Raw genomic sequence first — 25311 nt, 5'->3', positions numbered from 1 at the left:
AGATAGAATGATGCTGTTTTCAGCAAAGCTGTTCAGCTGAAAGGCCGAACATGCTGAAATGGTCATTAGGTCGAATGAGTCATTCGGCTTAATAGGTTACTGGGTCGAATAAGTCATGAGGCCGAGGTATTTAGGCCGAATAGGTCATTGGGCCGAAAAGATCATTAGGCCGAATGGATTATTATGTTATTCGGTCATTAAGCCGAATAGGCCAAAAAGGTCTAAATGTACAGCTGGCCATGCCATTGTAAAGGTACTTAGTTCGAATTGGTCATTAGATCGAATAGTTGATTAGGAAGAATTGGTCATAAGGTTGAACGTGACATAAAGTCGAATAGTTAATTGGGCCGAAAAGGTCATTACACCGTATGTATGTATAATACTTAAGTCACGGCGTGTGCATGGGAAAAGTTTATAACAAAAAAATAGGCATCGTCAAATTTTTCGCTATTCAAAAATAGAGGCTTTCAGCTTTCATTTGCAGGGTCCCTCAAAAAAATCCACCGAGGGATCCCAAACAACTTTTTCAGAATACTGTTTACCCCATACAAAATGCGCGGTTCCAAATTAATCCCTATTTCTACTTAACAAACATACCCAATTTTTGTATGAAAAAGTTCCCCCGATGGAATATTTCGATGTTGGGCTTGAATGAAAGCTGGTAGCGTCAACTTTCACGTAGTGTAAAAATTAGCGATGCCCATTTTTTTGTAATAAATTTGTTCTACCAGACACACCGTGAGTGGTTTACTTTCGGGATTAGCGTTTCAGCCTTCTCGGGGTCAAATACAATTAAATGTTTTCTACTTAAAACGTTTCGATCCTTATTGGATCTTCCTTAGGGAATCGAATAAAATTGTTGCTTTTTCGTCCAGTGGTTGTCTTTTGAAACTAAAAAAAAAACAACCACTGGACGAAAAAGCAACAATTTTATTCGATTCCCTGAGGAAGATCCAATAAGGATCGAAACGTTAGAAGAAGAAAACATTTAGTTGTTTTTGACCGCGAAAAGTCTGAAACGAAAAAAAAAAATACCGGAAGGTCTTTAAAACAGTCGTCGTTAATATTGTGAATTTAGTGGTTTAGCATATGGCGGTTGTACCGAAGAATTTCATGGTGAACACTTAAACCAAACATTGAAAATCATCATAACTCAAAACACGATTAAACAAAGTTATTAACGATGAAAAGAAAATAATCAATGATAATCCTTCCATAAGCAGCTTGTTGTGTCTATAAGTCTGAAAATGTACAACCATTAGGGTAACCCTATTCTTGGTGGTCTGTGACCGATTCGGCAAAATGCAGTGTTTTTTATTACGAGTAACTGAGTTGCCGATGTTGAACTTTTTTTTTACTTGATGAGTGTGATTTGACGAGAGAACATAGACGCGCCTGGTAATTGAAACAGAACTAATAGAAGGAAGAAAAACTGCTGAGGAATTCATTTATCACTTCGGCTTCCAAACACTTGGTATAGGGAATAGGCAATTGATTCGGCCTAAATACCTGCTCGACTCCCATAAGCCTAGCGGGTAAGGCTATGGATTGCCAATCCGGAGACGGCGAATTCGATTCCCGTTCCGGTCGGGAAAATTTTCTCGACTCCCCGGGCATAATGTACCGTTGTACTTGCCTCACAATATGCAAATTCATGCAATGGCAGGCAAAGAAAGCCCTTCAAATAATAACTGTGGAAGTGCTCAAAGAACACTAAGTTGGAGCGAGGCAGGCCAAGTCCCAGTGGGGACGTAGAGCCACAACAAAGAAGAAGAAGAACCTGTTCGACTTTATGACCTAGTCAGCCTAATGACCTTTTCGGTCTGGCGAGTCAAAAATGGAAAATTTGGTCGTGTTTTGGACTGGAATGCTCATATGTATGATTCCTGAAGTCCGTAAATCTCTCACAAACATGATAACCTATGTGAGTATAACATCTTTATGTCTTTCCAAAAGTTACTGTTCGCACAGCGGAAGGATCCTACATTATGGTCATTTTTACTTTAACCCTACCAAGATGTTAGGTTTTTCGCACCTCGATGGCGTAGTGCACGTTCAGCATGCCTGTATGGGTCATATTCACCCCAACATCCTACTAGGGTTAAATAAAAGACGATAAATTTGCAGCTGTCCTGCCATGGCGAAGCTTCGATAATTTCTGATTGTTAATTTCTAATTTATAGTCAATGTGGTAGGGGTAGGGTTATGGTACATAATGTTGACATTTGCACAAAAAGTAACCTTTATTAGATTTTCAATATTTTTCGAATTAATATATGAAAAATGTATCAATGCAATGCCGGGGCTTTTCGCAGAAAAACCTTCAAAAACTCTAAATATAAAAACAAACTTTACAAGGATTTTCTCAGAAATTCATTCAGTGGTTTCTTTAGTAAATCCTCTTGATATTTCTTCAGAAAATTATGCAGGTATCCCTTCAGAAAATCCCATATATATTTTTTTCAGAACCATCCATTTTTCATAAAATTCAGTTGAAACATATCGCAAGGAATTCTTCATGAAGATTTACAGAGTTTTTGATCATAGCAATATTTCCAGGTAGTCCAATAAGCATCTTTCATGGATTTTTATATTGATTTCAGAACATCTTTCAGGGATTAATTCTGAAATTGTCTTCAGGGATTTCTTTCAAAATACCCCTAGCCCTTAGGCGTCACTACACACATTTCTTGATCTTCCGTGAAGTTGTTCTTTTATTCTTTCAAAAAATCTTCAATAACTCTATTATAAAACTAGGGATCTGCAGCGATTTTTGAGAAATTCTTATAAAGATTCCAACAGAACTTCATCTAGAATTTCTCCAGATTTTACCCAAAGAACTCTTTTACGAAATTTTTCATAGATTTCTTTAGAAAATCCACCAGTTTCCAATGAAAAAAAAAAATCAGTGATTTTCCAATCTGTCACACGCAAAACAAGAAAAGCTACCAAAAATTGAGATATGCCTTTTCTACCAATTTATGTATTAAAAACGTACAGAAAATGTGATAAATCATAATCCATTCGTTGTATTAAGATGCGCTACACGGTTCCATAGCTTCCATACCACTACACACAAACACCTCCATTCAAACCCGAGAAGTTGAACCGGGTTGCGTCTAAAAATAACTTTCGCTTCGCTGCTGAGCTTCGCGTCCTATTGTCTACATGGAATTTTCCACTTGCAAACAGCAACCTGCTGGATGCGGGCTTTTCAGTGCACAATGGGTCCAGCGTCGTATTTACGAAGACAAAAATGTTTCTGCCAAGTTCTGTCATTTCTTTTTTTTTTTCATTATTGTGAAATGATTAAGGTCAATCAAGTGTGGCTTATCCAAAAATCTGCTGATTAATTATTCTCTATACAATATCAGAATGTTTTAAAAAGTTATAGCAAATTTACAAAAATAAAACATTCGATAGATTTGATTGATTTGTCTTTATTCAAGAGACTTTCAGCCCTTGGATAAAACATTCGAATCATTAGAACTTTTCGAAAAGTTTTCAATAAATTACAACTTTTTTGCCTTTGGTCATATTTTAGTCGAGGCCAACGATACATGAAGACCAATACATTAGTCACAAACTTTCAAAATTTAATTTAATTAGGTTCGCTTAGTCCTAAGGTACAGTAATTTGATAAACGGAAGTCAAAAACTAGATATAGATAGAAGGGTTCTAATTTCGTGTAAAGTTGAATAATCAATCAAGCCCAAATTTGCATCAATTAAATCAAACTCGTTGAGGAACAAGTAATCAAAATTTGAATAGTTTTGGTGGACTTTATAAAAATGCTAAATTGCTAAATTGCTAAAAATGTTTTAGGCAATTTTTAAAACTTAGCATGCTTTTGTATATACCACTAGGCGGTGCTAGAGGTCAAGCAAATTTTAAATTTAATATATCTCAGAATTCTGGTCACTTACAAAGTTGGTGTCTTTGACAATGTTGTTTAGTAGGTCAAGGGTTTACAGTTAATGGTCCACTTGTTTCGAAATTTTTCCACAAGGAAGCGTTACACATTTGCAAAATTATGGAAATGAATGTTTTTTTTTCGTAAAGCAATCAAAAAGCTGTAATTTAGTTTTCTTTGAACATATTTAAGTCAAGTCAAAGGTTTTTTAAAGAGCTATATATTAGTCATAAATGTGCAAAATTTCATTTCATTCGGTTCACTTAATCATGAGATATATCAGCTTAACGAAGAACACTCAAATATGAAACATTTTACTAGAGTCGCTCCAACTTCATGTAAAACTATCCAATCGAGCTCAAATTTGTACCATTTAGGGTAAAAAATATAATTTGGACATGTATGTAATTTGGACAGGCACGGTGATGTATGTCTTGTTCCGGTGAGCTAATAAAAGTAGATACTTTTCACTATCGATTAATGGATCAAACAGACCCTATTCTGATGAGTTACGTTGAAAATACGCTTAACAATTAAGAATTTACTGCAAAATTATCGAAAATGTAAATTGTTTCACTAAAACCCCTCAAATGCACAGGTATGCAAGACGACATACACATTATCGTCACATACAATATTTACCTCAAAATCGTTGAATTGATAATTGTAAGAAATTTAAAAGCCTTATTGCAATGAAACATGTTCAATAGAGAAGCATTAGGCAGCCTACCTCTTAACATTCATCTAGAATGCCTAAAATAGGTGGTGTCCAAAATACATTACAAGTTTTCTATTGTAAATATATTTTGGTCATCTGACGAACTACATGGGGATGCTGTGCGATTGCATACTTGGAGGCGTATTTTGTGGGTCTGGCGATATTTTCTCGATTTTAACAATAACTGTAAAAGTTATCAAAATAGATGCCTGTTAAGCGGAGAAATTTGATGATTTGCAAGAAAATATATGTTAATTTATCCTACTTCCATGATTTAGCAGTTTTCAAGGCTAAACATTGAGATAATTGCCCTGTCCAAATTATATATACCTAAAGGTGTCCAAAACATATATTCGGTGTCCAAAATGCAATACTAGCAGGCGATGGCAAATTGTGATTTTCTCAGCTTAAACTGCTTTCGTTAAGGTTTTTGTCACCAGGAACGCAAAGTACAATCATATAAGAAGCGTACAAGTAACTTTGCACGATAATCAATTGCTTTCTAAGGAAGCTAGGGGACGATTTTTCCAACGTTGTCCTCAGCCTGTCCAAAATACATGAATTACCCTATAGCTTATTAGTTGTGCAACTAGCAGATAAAATTTGAGAATATTCCCTACACATTATAGAAAGTTACAGGTTGCTGAATATATTCGAGATAATAAGTAAAAGATACATGCTTCTACTAATTTGCAACTAACGCCGTCTACTGACAGAATCCTGAACCAATCAGCTAATCAACTGAAACGCCTTAATAAACCAAACAACATTGCCGAAGAAACCAACTTTCTAAGTAATCAGAGTTCTGAGATATATGGAATATAAAAATTAATTTATCGTCAGCGCTACCTAGTGGTGGAATTTTGAATCAAACGGCCCATCACCAGTAAAACCTTGGCTGGCCTAACAACTTTGCCAAGTATACCGAATATTTAAGTAATCATGGTGCTAAGATGTACGGTATGGAAATTTCGCCAGTGCTACGTCCATACCAGAGACAAACAGACGTAACACTGATGAAATGTTTATACCAAATATCTCATCATCCTGGTTACTTAGAGAGTTGGTGTCTTCGGCAATATTACTTGGCTGGTCAAGAACCAACAAATGATGAGCCGTTTGATTCAAAATCCCACCAAAAGGCAGCGCTAGTGAGCAAACAAATATTATAGTCCATATATCTCAGGACTCAGATGACTTAGAAAGTTGATGTCTTCGGCGATGTTGTTAGGTTGGTTACGGCCGTTCAGTTGATTAGCTGATTGGTTCAAGGTTCTGTCAGTAGGCGATGCTAGTTACGAATTAATTGAAGCATGCAACTTTTATTTATTATTTCAAATATATTCAGCAAGCTGTAACTTTTTCAAAAATGCACCAAATATTCTCATTTTTTTCCTGCTAGTTGCACAACTAGTAAGCTATAAACGGTACAAATTTGGGCTCGATTGGATAACTTTACATAAAATTGAAGCAACTCTAATAAAGTAGTTCATATTTGAGTGTTCTTTGTTTAATTGCTATATCTCTGGATCAAGTGAACCGAATGAAATGCGACATTGCACAATTATGACTAATACATAGCTCTTTGAAAAACCTTTGACTTGACTTAAACACGTTCAAAGAAAACAAACTTACAGCTTGTTGATTACTTCACGAAAAAATATCAATCATTTGAATGATTTTGCAAATGTGTAACTAGCACCGCCTAGTGGACCATTAACTGTAAGCCCTTGACTCTCTTAACAACGTTGTCGAAGACACCAACTTTCTAAGTGATGAGAGTCCTGAGATATATGAAATTTAGAATTTGCCGTTTATTGGTGGAATTTCTAATTAATCGATCCATCACCATCCATCATGGCATCGCAAATAAAAGTATTAGAAAGCAGATTTTTGAATCAGTTTAACCAGACGAACCACCCTAACATAACAATAATAGGGAATAGGGTCAACAATTAAAAATAAACTTTCTAAAACACAATATGTGTCTAAAAACCTTAAGCTGAAGCTTAAACAGTTTTGTCTTCGCAAATACGGCTCTGGACCCATTGTGCATTGTGGCGGCTGTATCACTTCCATCACCAAGCCACGTTTGTGTTGATGATGATGGCTTTCAGCCTCTTGTCTATTCATGTTCAGTTATAGCCGTGCTGGTTAGAGCGCAGGATACTGTGTATCACCATGATAGTGTCTCGGTTCGATTCCCGCCGCCGCCCGTATTTCTTTTTAAACATGTATTGGTTTTTGATGCCGCCGCTGCTGCCATGATCAGTCTAAAAATAGAACAAATAATGAGAAACCAGTGCGACAGAGCACACGCACACATGCGAAATTTTCCTTTTCCAGATTCTAGGAAGCCAATACAATTTTTGGTATACTGCCACCTACCAATTTTTGTATTTGCAAGGCCCTAATACAATATTTGTATATGTTTCATACCCAATTGTATTAGAATCTGCCAATCTCAGGTTGCGTGCAGGGATGATTTGAAACAATCCTCCAGGGTTTCTTATCGATTTCGTAGATTTTCTTAAAAAAATCTAGAAAATGTTTTAAGGATTACTGCAAAAATGTCTCATTTTTTTTCCTAAATTGTTTCATGGATTGCTAAAGCTCATCGAGATTGTTTTTACGGAGATTCCTTTCACAGAGTATTTTTTGTTCAAAAATTCTTCCATGAATTGTTGCAGAAAATCTTCAGGAGAAACTTTCGAAAAATCTTCCTCAAATTCATTCAAAAATTTATCCAGTGGTTTCTACAAAAATAAAAATAAAATCTGAAATCCGTTAGAAAGAGAAATTGATAAGAAATTCTGTCAAAGTTTCTTGCACATTTTTTACCTAAGTGGTGAGTGTAGAATAGGACAGATCTGTAAAGTACTAGATATGTAGTAATGAGCTGAATTTTAGTTTGGTGAGAAGGTCAATTCTCCGTTTCTGCAATAAAATGGTGCAAAAAGCGTGGGTAGTTTGATTAATTGCCTAATTTGATGCTGTTTGAGCAAAACTTTGGACAACAGTGTTGTTGTTTTCTCCATTTCTTGCAACATAAACAACATAGTTATCCACATTTTGCTCATACAGCATCAAATTAGGCAACGAACCATAATACCCACGCTTTTTGTAATATTCCATTGCAGAAACAGAGAACTGACCTTCTTACCATACTAAAACTCAGCTCATTACTACAAATCTAGTACTACACCGAACGTGCCCCATTGGCCTTTATTAAACAAAAAGCTTAAAATCTTTTAAGGGTTTATTTCATAATTTTAAAGTCTTTCCAGGGATTTTTTTAAAAGGAATTCAGCCAATGAGTCCATCAGATATTTTTCCAACAATTCCGTCAGAAGTTTCTCCATGGGTTTCCCTAAAACGCCTACCATCTATTCCTGGAATGGGTGACAAAACGTCGAATGCCAAAACGTCGAATGCCAGAACGTCGAATGCCAAAACGTCGAAAGGACAAAACGTCGAAGGGACAAAACGTCGAAAGGACAAAACGTCGAAAAGTGTATATGTGTTCAAAGTTCAGCGTGGATTTTTTTTTTTGAAATTTTGTGTGATTTTAAATCGATTCTGTTGGTAGCCTGAGAGGGGTGGTGATACGGTAGATCCACCAAGATGGCAGGATAACGAACTGATTAACGGAGACACACGAACATTGTCTGGTTATCTGGGGTCACTGTCCGAACGCTGAAGGTCAGTGACTCATTTTGCACTATATAATGTTTCAGTTGAAACCACTAGCTGAGTAAAGATTATTGCGAGGATATTTAGCATTGTTGTACTAGTACTATATTCTGTGAATACCGGATGAATTGCGGAGAAGGACAGCTAGTCAAAACCCCGCTATTTCAAGTAGAACTCCGGTTCTGAATGAGGAAGACATTCCCTCCTACCCCTTACGTTGGGATGGAAAGTACCGGCAAGTCGTGCCGTAAATCAAACCAGACGCCCTTGAAGGAACAATGCACCCGATGATCGCCATCGCCACCCTAAAGGTGCCAGAGATCCGGCAGACGATAGCTAGAGGCTACCATCGAAGCTACCCTGAAGGAAGCTGTGACGTAATGCTGAAAATTTGTGGAAGGAAATTCGTGACAGTGTGCCACTCGCAGTGTCGCATTTGAACGCGATCAATTTGCGTTGAAGTTCAAAAACGGCACGCTGCGATCAAACATATTTGAACATTGTTCAGTTCAAAATTTGATCAAGAACTGCACCCGCCAAAACATGGCACCCTGGTACCTGGTAAACTTAAATGGTCATGTGTCTGCCATTTTTTCACAAATTCTAACAATCTTGGGTTGATTCGATTGAGAGGGGGAACCAGTTCGGTCACCGTGGATTACTGGAACATCCAGATTTCGGTGCAGAATCTAATTGCCCGATGCCAAAATGTCCCATTTCATTGTGACGCAAAGTCCTAGGGCAGCACCTTGGTCAGGACGCACGGAAGATTTGATGACATATCCAAGCTCAGTTCCTTTTTGGCTCGCGTTTAGTTCAAATGCAACACTGGATGCCAGTAGAAGGGGCCTCAAAGAAGTAAGAGAAGAAAAGCCGGAAAATTCGGGAATAAATAATTTTACACTTAACGTGACGTGATGTGAGTTTTTTTATATACGACAATGCGAATATTCCCTACCCACGAAGAACTGGTCAAGGAACATGCCGACCCTGAGGTGTTGTTTCAGGGAGCCTCAGGAAGGCTTCCCTCTGAACTAGTTTGTAAATACAAGTGAAAGAATGAGTATCCTTTAAAAGAATAAAGAACTCACTATTTTCTTAGATTACTCGTTTTCGACGTTTTCGACGTTTTGTCCTTTCGACGTTTTGTCCCTTTCGACGTTTTGGCATTCGACCTTTTGGCATTCGACGTTTTGGCATTCGACGTTTTGTCTTTCGACGTTTTGTCCCTAAGCCCTATTCCTGTATAAATTGTTACAAAAAATCTTTGGAAAATACACCAGGAATTCATTTCTAAAATTTCAACAGGAATTCTCCCAGATATTCGTATTTCTCGAATACTCTTTAAGAATATTTTTCACGGATTTTTGCAGATATTTCTTCATGGATTTTTTTTTTGACTGTTATTCAATCTATCATGGATTACTTTAGAAATGTCTCCATATTTTTTGGAATTGTTTTCAGCTGATGCATTTACTATACCCACTTTTTCATACTTAGAGTTGAATCCCGCCATAAAGTAATCAAATGTCCACCAGCTACTTACACTCTCGCTGATCGGCTTGAACCGAAAGATGCTCTTGGCCTGCTCGCTGTTCACGTGCGTCGACGGAATGTCCAGCGACTCCGACACCGAGGTATTGTGCTTCCACACGAACGCCACCTCCTGGGGGTTCGCCTCCAGCTCGCAGGCAATCTTGGCCTGCTCGTACCGGCCCACGTTGTAGGTCGTCACCAGGCCCGGACGGCAGACGGGAGCAACTGAAACGGAATTAATGTGGAATGCGTTAATCGGAATCGAATTTATTTTTTGTTGCTGTCCCATCCCGATCTGAAGCAAAACGAATGAATTCATGGAAAAACCCCCAAATTAACAGGCAGACGAAAATCGGTCAATGATTTCCTCATTTGGTGGTGGATGTGGCTTGTGCCTTCGATGGTCGTCGCTATGTAGCAACAGCAGCAGTCAATTTCATTAAAGTTCTGAGGTTTTCCTTTGTCTGATCCAATCAACGCGATAATCGTATGAGCCAATTACCATGTAAATTAAAAGTCCATTTTCGCCCGGCATCCATCCGGTCGAATTCCGAGTCCGGGTGACGACCGGGATGATGTCGTCGGGTCGTAACAGGTCAGCCAGTAGTGGAGAAGACTGATACATATTCCGATGATGATGGTGGTGGGAAAAAGAACACCAGCAGCAGACTGCGGAGAAACGAACCATGCCACTTCATGAATATAATCATCACCGAACCGTTACTGGAGTGACATACAGTACGTAGGAAAGAGCTGCTCTACGACCGGGAAAGTCAACTTTCGCCTAAGTTTGAGGTATGGTTTAACCGACGCTGAAGATGTGCTGTGTGGCTACACATTTGGGTTACTGGTTAAGCTTTAATGTAATGAAATGTTTCATCATACACAACAGGTCAATAAATGCTGGAAAATGCGTTCCATACTTCACGTTCCTTATTGAGAAATCTCGAAAGGAAATTTAAGTGCATTCCCGCAAAAAGTGGAAGATCTCGCAAGACAATTTGACAGAAATTTCTAAAAAAAATCTCTAAAAGAAAACCCGGGCGCATCTCATGAATAAAGCTGGTTGAAAACCTAGGAGCAACTTGCAGAAATCTAGAAATTGTTTAAGAAATGTTGAGAGGAACTCCCGAAAAGGTTTTGCGAGGATCTTGGGAAGAACTCCAGAACATATCTCAAGACGATCTATGCAGAATTTTTATGCGAAACTTCTGCAGAATTTGAAAGATAACCTCCAGGAACAATCATGGGAGAAATGTCTAAAGAAATCCCTGGAAAGCCTCTGAGCTTAGGGAAAAAATCCGAAAATTAATTGCAGGATTCCTACTTAAATCTCTCCCAGGGTTTCACTTGTGGATTTATTTTTTATTTTTATGTGATTTCTGTGAAGAAAAAATCCAAAAGAAATGACGAGTGAAAACCTTCCTCTTTCCATACGAAATTCCGGAAGTAATCTCAAGAGATAGATTTCTGTAGGCACTTCGGGAGAAACCTCGAGAAAACCTCAGAAAGAATACCAGGGAGAATCTTTTTAAAAAAATCCACGAAGTAAATTGCGGTAGAAACTTGTAGAAATCCAGGGAGGAAATAATAAAGACATTTTGGCAAAGTTTTGCAGTTGAACACTGAAAGTAGTCATGGGAAACTCACTTGAAGAAATTCTGAAAGAAACTACCAGGAAACTCTGGTAAAATTTCCGAGAAATATCTCGAAAGGAACTCTTCATTAAAAATTCAAGAAGGAAATCCTGTAGAAATTTTAGGAGAGCCTCTGGAAAAAAAAACGCGACAGAAACTTCCGTAGAAATCCTAAGTGAGCCTCAGTGAAAAACATTGGAAAGTTTTCAAGAAGAATTCCGGAGAGATCTCAAAATGCATACCGGAAGAAATCACTGGAAAATCTCCAGGAGATAACCCAAGGAGATCTATTGAAGAAATTCATGAATTAACATCTGCAGAAATTCCGGGAAAACATCAAGAAAAAATCATGGGAGCAACTCCTGAAGATAACCCAAGAGAATCTCTGGGAGAAACCCAAGGAAGAATCCAAGGAGGAACTACGGGAAATATCAACCCATTAAAAATTATGAATTCATCGCTAGAGCTAGAATAATACCGCAAGGAACTTCATGAGAAAACACAAGGGGAACTACTGGTGAAATTCCGGAAAGGATACCGAACAGGGAAGAATTCTGAGAGGAAAAAGGAAAAATGGAAAAATTACGGATAATCATGAAGAAAAAATGCCGGCGTGAATTTGAAACAAACATCGAGATAAATTCGTACTTCTAAAAAAATCGTTAGCATGCGGTAGACATTTGTGATTTTTCCGGCATCACCATCTTCCAACGGTTTGGGTTAATTTATAACTAGGCTGCCCAACCTTTTACGATCGTGGGTCAACTGTTACACTCCACACAAGTCGACACACCATGAATTAAAATTCGACAATACTAAACCTATAAAAAAAACTTTCCGCAGTACTGTTAATCAGAGATTCTTGGCAGAAATTCAAGAGAGATCCCTGGTGAAATCCTTGGAGAAGGTCCTGTAGGAGGGATACTTGGAAGAATTCTTGGCAGATATCTTGTGGAAATTCCTGGATGAATTCTTGGAGAAATTCCTTGAGGAATAATAGATGGAATTCCTGGAGGAATTCTTGGGGGAATTCCTGAAGATATTATAAAAGGAATTCATGGATGAATTCCTGGAGGTCTTCCTGGTGAAATTCCAAGGAGAAAATATTGAGGAATTTCCAAAAGAGATCCTGGAGAATTTCTGAAGGACTTCCTGAAGGAATTTCGGGAGGATTTTTTTCGTAATTCCTTAGGGATTTTTGGAGGAATTTCTGAGAGCATGCCTGAAAGAATTCTCGGACGAATTCTTAGACGAATTTGTCAGATCCCAGGAGTATTTTCTTGAGGAATTACTAAAGATTTCCCGATGGCTTCTGGAGGTATTCATGAAGGAATTTACGGAGGGGTTCTTGAAAAAAAAATCCTCAAAATCCCTGGAGGAATTGCTGGAAGAATTCTTCAAAAAAATCGAAGAAATTCCTGGAGGATTTCTTGAGTAATTTCTGTTGGACTTCCTTGACGTTTTTTTTTCATGAATTCTTGGAGGAATTTCTGGAAAATGCCTGAAAGTAATTTTGGATGAATCTGTGGAGTTATTTTTGGAAGAATATCCGGAAGATTTTCTGAGAGATTGTGAAGAAAATCTTTGAGGAATTCCATAAGAAACTCTTAGAGGAATTCTTGGAGGAATGCTTGGAGAATATCTTGGCAGAAGTCTATTAGGAATTCCTGGAGAATACCTAGACCTAGGTATTCTTGGAAAATACCTAGAGGGATTCTTTGAGAAATTCTTGGAAGATTTTTTAGAGTGATATCTGAAGAAATTCCTGGTGGATTTCTTGAAGGCATTCTTTTAGGTGGATTCCTGAAGGGATTCTAGTAGGAATGTCTGGTATAATTCCTGGAAGAGTTCTTCCAGAAAATATTGACAGAAATTCTTGGAGGAATACCTGGAAAGATTCTTTGAGAAATTCGTGACGAATGTCTTGGAGGAATTCCTGAAGGAATTTTTGGAGGAGCTACACCGATATAGTAAAAAGATTCAATTGTAGAGTTGGTGGGGCTTGTGGGTCTTAATTCCAGAATAGTTTGGATGACCTAGATCACCAAGTGAATGTTGCAAAGTTATCAGAATTGTACTCTGAGGCTCTGAGAGTAATGCAGATTATATTCCGCGAGCATTCGCTACGATAAAAATATCCTAGCTTTACAAACATTGCGACCCATTCTTCAAAAAACATTATGTCCATTTGTATGCCAACAGACACCCAAATAGCAACGAATAGAGATACTCTTAATATTATGAGGTGCAACAAACACAATCGTGAAAAAATTATGCCGATAGAGTGAACAGAAACAAGAGTAGAGCCTGTAGACCTTGAAGGTCCTAATTCCAGAATAGTTTGGAAAGCCTGAAATATCCCATGAATGTTCCAAAAGCATTATAGTTGTGCACTGAGGCTCCATCAGCAGTATAGTCTACATTCCACGACTATGTTTTACAATTCAAGCATGATACAATATGTAGGTATCGTAACCCAAACTTCAAAGTATTTTGGAGACCATTTGTATTTCACGGAATGTCCAACTACGTCAATAACGAGTTGCTCGTAGTAATGCTGGGTCTAATGGGCATAAACGTGACTAAATTTCTTGAACAGAGTGAACACAAATGATGGTAGATGTTGTAGATCTTAAGAAAATGAATTCCAGAGTAGTTTGGATGACCTAGATCACCCAAGCCATGCGCCATGAATTTTCTAGGGAGTGCTTTGAGGCTTTCTGAGTACCGTAGACTATGTTCTGTGATGATTTATCATGTATAAAATTTGGTATAGGATGAAGGATTTGTGGCACAAACTTCGGAGTACTTTGGAGGCCTTAGAATAGCTCTGGGGTCAAAACTTCAACAGACTATGATGGGTAGTAATACATTGTATGTCAAGGATCAGTGAAAACTATTGATGATTAGCAAATTGATGAAATTTGAGCAAAAGCAATTGAAATTTATAAAAAAAAAATACAAAAAAGCCACGTATTTTGGGCTACCAGCAAAAGGGGGAGGGTGCAAAGGGGGGAGGTATATAGCACAACTATTCCCCTTGACTATAAAAAAAATCAGGGTAAAATGTTTTAAAACAAAGAAGCCGACATACATTTCTGCCAAAAGTGGATCGTCCCGGGTGTTAACGGGGTAATATGAAATTTGTCAACGTACTGAAGTATCGTTATAACAGCATAAATGTCACATATTTATTTATTTATTTATTTATTTATTTATTCATTTATAATAACTCTTACGACGTTAGACAAAGTCTTTTAAAATGTCGAAAATTGATTTCAATGAGAATACAAAATCATGTTTTACATATTGCATTTTGAAAATTTCCTTTTTTTAAGGTATGGACAGTGAAACAAGAGAAGTGAAGAGTGAGAAATGAGGAGTGAAAAAAGAGGAGTGAGAAGTAAATTATATGTAGTGATGAGCAAGCAGTGAGTAGTGTAAAGCAGTGAGAACATGCGAGAAGTGGGAAAAAAGTGGCAAGGAGTGAGTAGTACAGAGTGAGAAGTGAACTGTATGCAGCTGTGAAAAGTGAAGAGAGAGCAGTGTGATGAAATGTGGAGTGAGAAGAGAGAAATGTTTAGTGAAGTTTGAGAAGTGAACTGTATGGAATAAAAATAAAAAGTGAAAAAACGAGGAATGAAAGGTGAGCTGAGCAGTGAAGTGTGAGGAATGAGGAGTGGGTGAAAAATAAGCGGGAGTAATTATAGAAAAGTGAAGAGTGAGAAGTGTGCAGCATTGAGGAGTGAACAACTATAATTACTTAGGTAGCGATCGTGAGTTTCAACATGTATGTTTGTCCAAATTTTATGATTATACATAAGCACAATATTTTTTAACAAATCGGAAGCAAAAGCTTAGTTAAAATTCATATCACATGTTATAACATATTAAGGACATGGCATATAGAGTACATAGTTCTAATTTTCTCGAGCACAAATCTAGAGAACTGCCAAACGTATCTGGCTGAAAATGTAACTTGATGTTTATTTCCGCACAATGAACATTGAGTTACGTTTTCAGCCAGATCCGTTTGACGGTTCTCTAGATTTGTGCTCGAAGAAAATTTGAGAAAATTTGTCCTTAATTTCTAACCGACCTGGAAATAACCATATTGTATATGTTTTTTACTATTTGAAAAAAAAACGGATATCACCATATTGAATAATGTTTAATGAACCTGTTCAAGCCATTAACAGGGGGCGGTTAATTTAAGGAGGCATCAGGGGATTGGAGAATTATTTCAAGCCTTTTTAGAGGCGATTCAGGGAGCTCCAGGGTACCTGATACTCCTGAAAACCCCTAAATACCTCCTGCGACGCCCCAAAAATTTCCCTCCTGAATCGCTCTCTTAACCCCATAAAACTCCCTGGAATCCATTGAAGCTCATTAGATTACAACCAACTCTTTTAAAACTATCCTATACCCCAGAACTAGACCTCCTGGAAGGCATCCTGGGACTTTCTGAGCTGCTGCATCCCATTGAGTCACTCTGAAACACTTCTGGATCCCCTGAAACGACCCTGAAACCTTCCTAAACCCCTCGAGACCTCCTGAAATACTCTGAGTCTCTGAAACGCCCCTGTGACTCTCTAAACCCTATAAAATGCCTCTGATCACTCTTGTTACCACCCTGAAACATCCTGTGATCTAATAAAACGCCCCTGAGACCTCGCCCCCCTCTAAGAACCCCTGGAACTCAATTGAATCCCTTTTGAGCCCATGAGACCCCCAGGAATTCTCTTGGAACAATCTTAGACCCACTGAAATACTCCTGAGACCCCCTGAAATAGTCTGAAACTCTGAATACTCCTGTAGTTTTCTAAAAACTCCCCTGAGATCCTCAGACACACCCCTGAGACCCTTAGAAACGCCCCTGAAACTCTCATAAATGCCCCTGGGCACTCTTTGGACCCCTTGAAGCCTCCTGAGTTCCCCTAAAATGCTTCTGGGACTCTTGTCATCATGAGTCGTCCTTGCACCCCTCAACAGGTCCCTGAAACCCTTGCTCCCTGAAACTGCCCTTAGATGCTCTGGAACTTCCCTTGAACTTCTTGAACATTGCCGAAAATGTCATTTCGGCATACTAGATTCAATCACCTGCAACTTATTTCAGAAGCTGAATCTGAAGATACTTGTATACCATAACTTGTGCGGCTAGACCAGTTCTACAAGAGCCCGAGATGAACTAGCCTAGGGCTAAAAATCTCGTTAATACTGATAAAAAAAAAGTTCTACAAGAAAGACACGCACTTTTTCCAATGTTTAAGGTAAATTTCAACTTCGAAAAATGGCAGTTGACATTCATGATGATTATAAATTAGCAGTTTTCTAAGGTAGTCGATGACATTTATCTTAAATATTGGAAATAAAGCGAGTTTTTCGTGTTTTTCTTGTAGAACTGGTCTAGCCGCACAATTTTTTTCATATATGCACCATTTTTTCAGGTTCAACTTTTGAAATTCTGGAAGGGGTTTTTAGCAATCAATGATACCTTTTTTATTGTTTGACTCTCATATCTCGTAAACAGCAATGTATAATGAGGCATATATGTAAATTCAATTTCAACCGAAATGTGATAGCCCCGATTATCAGCCGAAAATTGTTTTCGCCATTCCATGTTTAATACTGAAAATACGCCACTGCCTCCTGGTATACCCCTAACCCCCCCACTCTTAAGCCTCCTGGTATACCCCCACTCTTAAGCCCCTGAGCCCTCCAGCATCGTCCCTTGAACCCTCTAAGAGCCCCTAAAACGCTTCTGAGATCGCCTGAGAAGCCCCTGAGATTCTCAGACTCCTTAAAACGGCCACGGAACTATCAGGAACGACTCTGAGCACTCCCTGGACCCCCGAAAACCTCCAGAGATCCCCTGAAACGCTCCCCAAGAACTCTCGTTACCCCTTTAGACCCCCTATAACGTTCCTGAGATCCCCTGAAACCCCTCTGAGACGTTCTGGAACACTCCTGGAAGCACGCGAGATACACTGCAATGCCCCTGAGACCTCGTGGTACTCCCTGAAGCCTCCTGTAAATCCCTGGAATTTCTATTTTTTTTGTATTGTTAACTCAACCCTTAAACTAGTTATTCACACTCCTGGAACTCTGGAGAGATCCACCTGATACTCCCTGAAACGCCAGTGAGGCCAACGGAAATCTCCTCAAACGCCTATGAGATATCTACCCCCTGATATCCCTTGAGACCCCCTGAAACGTCACTGAGACCTCGTGGAATCCGCCCATAAATTTCTTGAAAACCTTCTGAGACTCGGTGGAATGTGCCGGAGAACCCCCCCCCCCCCCCCCCCCTGGAGTGCCCCGTAAATCCTATGGAACCCCCTGGAAAGCCTCTAAGAAACCTGTTACCCCTCTATTATCCCCTTAGGCTCCCTGGAACGCCCCTGAGACTCCTGGATGCCTCTGGAAGTCCCTGAGACCCCTGCACAATGGTCGGAAAAAGATAAAGTTCGGCCAAAACTCTTTTTATGTGTTTAATCGAAGTTATAGGTTGTCCAGATATGTTATATAGTATTTTTAGTGTTCAAAAAGGGGTATTCAAAAATTACGTAACTTAAATAATTTCAAAAAACGGTAAAAATCAGTAAACCCCACATTTTTTGCGTTTTTTGTTAAAAAATCCTGGAGTGGCCTTGAGACCCCTTGAATTTCCTTAAGACCCCATGAAATGCCTTTGAGACCCCCAGGAACCCTTTCTGAAATCCTCTGAGACTGGGCGTTTCAGGGAATCTACGGTCCAAATAAGTTTTGAAAATTTATTGTGCACAAGAGTCTATGAGGTACGGGGGACGACGGGGTGGTTTGTTTGTGAGATGGTCAAAAATGAGCCTGCGTAGTTTGAGGACAGCGTCTTACAATAATTCAATAAGATTTGTAAAAAAAATAGTTTCTTATGTAGCGAATAAGAATATCTCCTCTACAGAAACAGTTCTGAATTTTCACGTGTTCCATTGTCAGATCCATCTTTCCCAGCATTCAAACCAATTATCTCAATCATATTGAAAAACTTACATTTAATATCCAGATGGACGGGATTGCTCTCGCCGTCGCCTTCTCGGTTGCTTCCAACACAGGTGTACAGTCCGGCCCGGGACCGACTCACGTTCTGCAGCACCAGACTCTGGTTCGACACGATTATGCCCTCCGACGGACTATTCAACAGCTCTCGACCCTGTAAGGAAAACAGAGAAAAAAAAACAGCGCAAACGAAAAAACCTCGAATTAGTACAAAAGACCAAAGTAAACCTTTTCCACCCCCAGATCGCCGCTCGCCACGCCGGGGACGACGGACTGACGGACCCAACACAATAAAATCAACCGCATCCCGTTGCCGTTGCCAGCATAGCTGTCCTGCAGTTTGTCGCAGTCTTCGTCCCCCTCTTGGTCTTGTGATTCTCCTAGCGGTGGAAAATGTGCTTTTTTGTGCCCGATTTGGCCGAATTACCTAACATTACGAAAGGATTTCCGACGGAGAACAAAGCGACAAATTCTGGCCAGTCGGTTCGTAATTATCAATGTATGTGCGAGGGAGCGGGAGCAAAGGAGACAGAGAGAAGAAAAGCAAGGAAACAAAAGCAAACAAAGAGGAAAAAACGAGAATTAGACCGTTACCAAGTGGGACACACAAAAACGAGATAATTACGGTAACCTTTACTTGGGCGGTTTAATTCCTGGGACACACCTAATCTACATCTTTATTCACAGCAACGCAGTAACGTGGGTACAGGGATGCTGAGACAATTGCTTTCAGACACGGTAGGTTCTTCAGTAAAATGAGAAAACAAAATATAAATAGCAAATGGATGGTAGTTTTCATTTTTATATTGTTCTATTTGAACCATTGACGTCCAAGCAATTTAACAAATGAAATCTCTTGGAGATTTTCTGTGAGAACTCTAGAAAGAGTTTCTACATAACTTTTAACAGTAAAGTAAATTTTGGCGGAATTTCTGAAGGAATGCTTAGGAAGAATTTTGAATGAATCCTTGACGAACTCCAAAATGAATCTTCTGAAAGAATAATTGTAGTAATTTTCGACGATTAATTCTTGGGAGAATTGAAAAAAAAATGACCTTCAAACTTTTTCATGGAATTTCAGAAAAATCCTTAAAGAAAAACCTGCAAAAAAAAACTTTGGAGGAATTGTTTCAAGAACAATTGGGAAAATACTTGATCAAAGCACCCTAGAGGAGCTTTCTAAAGTATGTCTAAAGTATCCTTGATAGAATTGCTGATGAAGCTTTGGTGGAATTTGCTTAACTATCCAATAGTAGAACTTAAAGTTATAAACCACATTCTTCATAAAAAGTAAATAAATAAAGAACCAAAATTATAGAAATAAATAGCTTAAATTATAAGAATATCTGGTAGAATAAAAGAAATGGTTTGAAAAATTCTGAAGAAATACTTAGAAAATACTTAATAACATTCTTGTAGGAATTTCTTGTAGTGGAGCACGATCCATCCATGGACCGAGTGGAATGGAGACGGCTACTATGTGCAGCAGAGGCCACCCCGGCCTTAGCCTGATCGGTAAGGCAAGTAAGGAATTTCTAATTATATTCTCGAAGAAAATTTTAAATAATCTTCAAAGAAAACAATAAAAAAAATTTGTAAATATTATTACAGGAATCATTGAAAAAAAAAAAACTCTTGGAATTCTAGGAAAGATTGAATTGGTAATTTCTTCTGTCTGTCGTTTTTCAGAACTCCTGGAATTCGTGACAGAATTTTGCAGACATATTTGATGGCAAAAAGATTTCAAAAATCTCTTAAAGGGTTTTTATATTCTTGAAAGATTCATTGAAAATAACGCCAAAGGAATCTATTGAAGAACTCTTTAAAAAAAGTCGTGGAGTAATTCTTTAGGAGAATTTTTGAGGGATTTGTTGAAACAATTTCTTCAAAACTTCTAAAAATATAATCGAAGGAAGTCTAGCATACGCCATGGATAAAGAAATCCTTGGATGAATAATTGAACAAGAATTTGGAGAAATATGTGGTGAGATCGTTGAAGGAATTTCCTGAAGGCTCTTGAAGAAATAATGTGAAAACTGGTCAAGCTAATTGGAGAATGCTCTAAACATTTTCAGAGATTTCTGAAGATTTTTTTTAAAAAATACAAAAAAAAAAACAGAAACGTTGCAGGAAGGAATTCCTGCAGGAATGTTCAAATAAATTTCCTAAGAAAAATAGTAGTTTTTGGCGGAATTCTAGAATTCTTTGAACAATTCCTCTAAGCGATTTTGAAGAAATCAAAAGAAAAACCTCGGTTTAACGTTTATGGTATTCTTGATATAAGTTCCTAAGAAATCTTTGAAAGAAAAACTATATGAATCTAACGATAATAAATGGATAAATCCATAAAGAAATTGATGGAGTTAATCATGGAGGAATATCTTTGGAGAGATAACTGGAAAATCCCTAAAGAAATACTTGATGAAGTCGTTGAAGGAAATCCAGGGATCGAAGGATGTAGATAGAATCCTTGAAAAATCTTTAACGCAAAAAAGTTGGAAAAGCTCCTGAAAGAGACCGTGGAGAAATCTTAAAGCAAATCCTAGAAGGATTGTTCCTCCTCTGAATGAATGCTGAGAAGAAAGAGATAAGTAATAAAATAAGAAAAAATAAGTAAGAAATCATGATGAAATTTATGAAGAAATCCGTGAAGAAATTATGCAATTCTTTTTTTGTAAATCTTTCCGGAATTCATAAGGAATCCTTGAGAGATCTTGCAGATGAAAATTTAGACATATCCGTGAACACTTGTAGGAATCCTTGAAACAATCTTTGGAGAACGTGCTTCCTAAAAGAATGATCAAATTCTTGCCAGTATCTCTTGAAGTATTCTTTACGGAATTCTAAAAGAAGAAGTGCTTGGAGAAGGCTTTAGGACATTTGGTCGAATGACATTTGGTCGAATGACGTTTGGTCGAATGACATTTGGTCGAAAGTACGTTTGGTCGAAAGGACATTTGGACGAATGGACATTTGGTCGAAACCCATTTTTTGGAAGAAGAAGCATATGACATTTAGTCGAATGGACAATTCGTCGAATGGACATCTGGTCGAAAGGCACTAATCGATGAAAAGAGATTTTATTGGATTTTTTTTTATAGATTTCGGTATCTGAATTTATTTGTTGCTGAACTTATTTGGTTGAAAGTATGTTTGGTCGAATGGACGTTAAGTCGTATAGCAATTTAATCATGTTAATAATATCAAACATTAAACAGGAAATATTTCATTCAAGGGTTTTTATTATTATGGTAACTTGTTTTGCAATGTAGTTTTCGTTGGCATTGGTGAAGTAGTTTATTTTCCATCGAAGATATATTCTTATCTTTAATATTCGCACTTCTTTCAAGTTTATTCATTTCATTGCGTTTTTGGGTAGCACATACTGGCTTATCCATCAAAGGTTTCTCCTTCTTTTCAACATATGCTGTTCTTTCAAGTTTCTTATTTGTGCTGGCAGTGTACGTTATGGTTGTGATTTTTTTTTTATCGATGATTTTTCCTTCTTTTGTACATAGGCTGTTCTTTCAAGTTTCGTGTTTCTACTATGTTTGAATGTTATAGCTGCTGTCTTTTTCTCATGTATTTTTCCTTCTTTAAAACATAGGCTATTCCTATACGTTTATTAACCCTCCTAGGATGTTAGGTTACTCGCCCCACGATGGCGTAATGCGCGTTCAGCGTGCCTGTTTGGGTCATATTGACCCCAACATCGTTTTCCTGTACGCTGTACCAACTGCTGAATGTTTCAGAAGAAATTTTTCTTTTTGAACACAAGCTGTTCTTCATAAGCTGATGCCTTTTTTTTTAGATATTTTTCCTTCTTTCAAACACAGGCTACTCTTTCAAGGTTACTAATTTCCCAGCGTCATGTACCAACTGCTGATTTTTTTCATCAGTGGTTTTACCTTCTGGGGATTTATTCAAGTTTCCTGATTTTACTATGTTCATATGTTGCAGCTGAAGGTTTTTCATCTGATATTTTTTCCTTCTTTTAAACTAAGGCTGTTCTTTCATGTACTGCTGCACTTGAACCGAACAGGAGTCGAAAATAATATAAATGCTTTCAATGTTTTGATTGAAACGCAGTAGTAATTTAACTTGCGAGTCAGAGCTTACTGCTCAAGAACGTCCGTTCAGATACCGATTCAGCTCCGAACTCATATGTGCTCACTCTATCGGTATGTTATGCGAATAAACTGGTCCGGACACCCGGAGTTTCAGAAAATCCATAAATATAGAAAGTGTGATTCACGGTGTGTTGAAACAGGATTATTATCGCACTTTCATGAACCTAAAATATTTTTTCGTTATAAGTTAGCCTTAGCTGTATATATTGAGATTCTGGAGGTTAAAAAATCTTTCATCGGGGAAAATGAAAATAAATTCGATTTTAGTAGTTTACCACTTTTCCCATATGATATGGTATTACGCAAATGTGATGAACCTAGATTCCGCTAGAAAAAGCCCCCTTTCTAATAATAAATTTGACCATTTAGAGAGAAACAAATGCAAAAGTCTTTACAACGAGTTTAAATTTGTTTGGTGTTCGTTTCATGTGTCCAGCCCACGACAGTCTGCCGAAAGTAAAAAATCATAAAAGTCTACAATTTTTCCATATGTCTGGCGCATAGATATTTGTAATGGAGGTAAACAAATACTTCCCATTAGTGCGACTCATACATTTGAGGAAGTACCATAGACCTGTGACTCATACCATTTGTTGCACATACTCTTTGTGTGCTGATATGCCTCAAATGCCGGGTATTAGTTGAACATTTGCTCCAAACCATGGAACGATACACCATAATGACGATCACACGGCCACGAAAGATGCTTCGATTGCGAAATCATTAAATAAATATGATGACTTAATCACGCGTTCACATTTATGTTAACTGTAAATTAAGTTGTTTCGAGCTAGTTTAGCAGAAATACTGATGGCTTTTCGAATATAATAAGAACTTTTATGTATATTGTGCTTTGATTTTTCAGGGCTCGATGTTTTACTATCAAGTGAAAATTCATCCTACAAATAGATACTTTTTCTTAAAATTCAATTAGATTCTAGATTTCTTCACTCTGGCTTAAGTGTTAAACTAGGTTTAACTATATGGGTAAGCCTGGTTAACCGGTTAATCCGAAGTGAAGAAATCAGCCCTTAGAGAATAGCTTTTAATTACTCTTTCGAAACAGACCCTTGATACACGTACTTTAAGGTAAGCATATATGTAGTCTTTTTTTTATTGTGAAATCAATCAATGTTTGATTGAAACAGTTTTATATATGACTTAAGGGCAAAGTCTTCGGTATACCAATCCGTGTGGTCAATTAATGATTTTTAATGAAACTCAACGTACATATGTACAGATGGAAATATTATTAGTAAAATTGCGAAAAAATCCACAGCTCAGGTGAGATTTGAACTCACGACCCTTATACGCTAGACAAGTGCTTTTCCAACTAAGCTACCGAGCCAATTAATGACACGGCATTTTGGTTGGTACAAGGTAATTCCAATCTCATCGATCATGCTTCATCTTTCCCTTAAATTTCACCGCAAATATATCCATCTCTTATGTACACATGCATGAAGAGCGATGCGATTTATTTACTGTTGAAACTGTTTGCCTAACTTTCAGGCGTCTCTTCATCACCGACTGTGGTGAGGAAGAACAATTGAAACCTGGTAGGCGACCAACGTGTCGTTCGCACTCTTTCATATACGACAGATTACTACAGAAGAGGTAGAAGCTCGAATATGACTTAAGGGCAAAGTCTTCGGTATACCAATCCGTGTGGTCAATTAATGATTTTTAATGAAACTCAACGTACATATGTACAGATGGAAATATTATTAGTAAAATTGCGAAAAAATCCACAGCTCAGGTGAGATTTGAACTCACGACCCTTATACGCTAGACAAGTGCTTTTCCAACTAAGCTACCGAGCCAATTAATGACACGGCATTTTGGTTGGTACAAGGTAATTCCAATCTCATCGATCATGCTTCATCTTTCCCTTAAATTTCACCGCAAATATATCCATCTCTTATGTACACATGCATGAAGAGCGATGCGATTTATTTACTGTTGAAACTGTTTGCCTAACTTTCAGGCGTCTCTTCATCACCGACTGTGGTGAGGAAGAACAATTGAAACCTGGTAGGCGACCAACGTGTCGTTCGCACTCTTTCATATACGACAGATTACTACAGAAGAGGTAGAAGCTCGAATATGACTTAAGGGCAAAGTCTTCGGTATACCAATCCGTGTGGTCAATTAATGATTTTTAATGAAACTCAACGTACATATGTACAGATGGAAATATTATTAGTAAAATTGCGAAAAAATCCACAGCTCAGGTGAGATTTGAACTCACGACCCTTATACGCTAGACAAGTGCTTTTCCAACTAAGCTACCGAGCCAATTAATGACACGGCATTTTGGTTGGTACAAGGTAATTCCAATCTCATCGATCATGCTTCATCTTTCCCTTAAATTTCACCGCAAATATATCCATCTCTTATGTACACATGCATGAAGAGCGATGCGATTTATTTACTGTTGAAACTGTTTGCCTAACTTTCAGGCGTCTCTTCATCACCGACTGTGGTGAGGAAGAACAATTGAAACCTGGTAGGCGACCAACGTGTCGTTCGCACTCTTTCATATACGACAGATTACTACAGAAGAGGTAGAAGCTCGAATATGACTTAAGGGCAAAGTCTTCGGTATACCAATCCGTGTGGTCAATTAATGATTTTTAATGAAACTCA

At 38.0% G+C, this 25311-nt stretch overlaps 1 protein-coding gene across 1 annotated transcript in view; it reads right to left on the bottom strand.

Annotated features, from left to right (window-relative positions):
* The window catches only part of LOC109410900 (uncharacterized), a 325034-nt gene that overhangs the window by 116137 nt on the left and 183586 nt on the right, over positions 1–25311 (bottom strand). Inside the window, exons 5-6 of the mRNA XM_062857398.1 lie at positions 18527–18686; positions 9871–10085 (exon numbers count right to left, since the gene is read on the bottom strand). Of these exons, the coding sequence (XP_062713382.1) occupies positions 9871–10085; positions 18527–18686 (375 nt within the window). The remainder of the gene's footprint in view (positions 1–9870; positions 10086–18526; positions 18687–25311) is intronic.

The sequence above is a fragment of the Aedes albopictus genome, chromosome 3 (genome assembly GCF_035046485.1).
Source record: "Aedes albopictus strain Foshan chromosome 3, AalbF5, whole genome shotgun sequence".
Lineage (NCBI taxonomy): Eukaryota > Metazoa > Arthropoda > Insecta > Diptera > Culicidae > Aedes > Aedes albopictus.
This window is presented reverse-complemented; position numbering and strand designations above follow the sequence as displayed.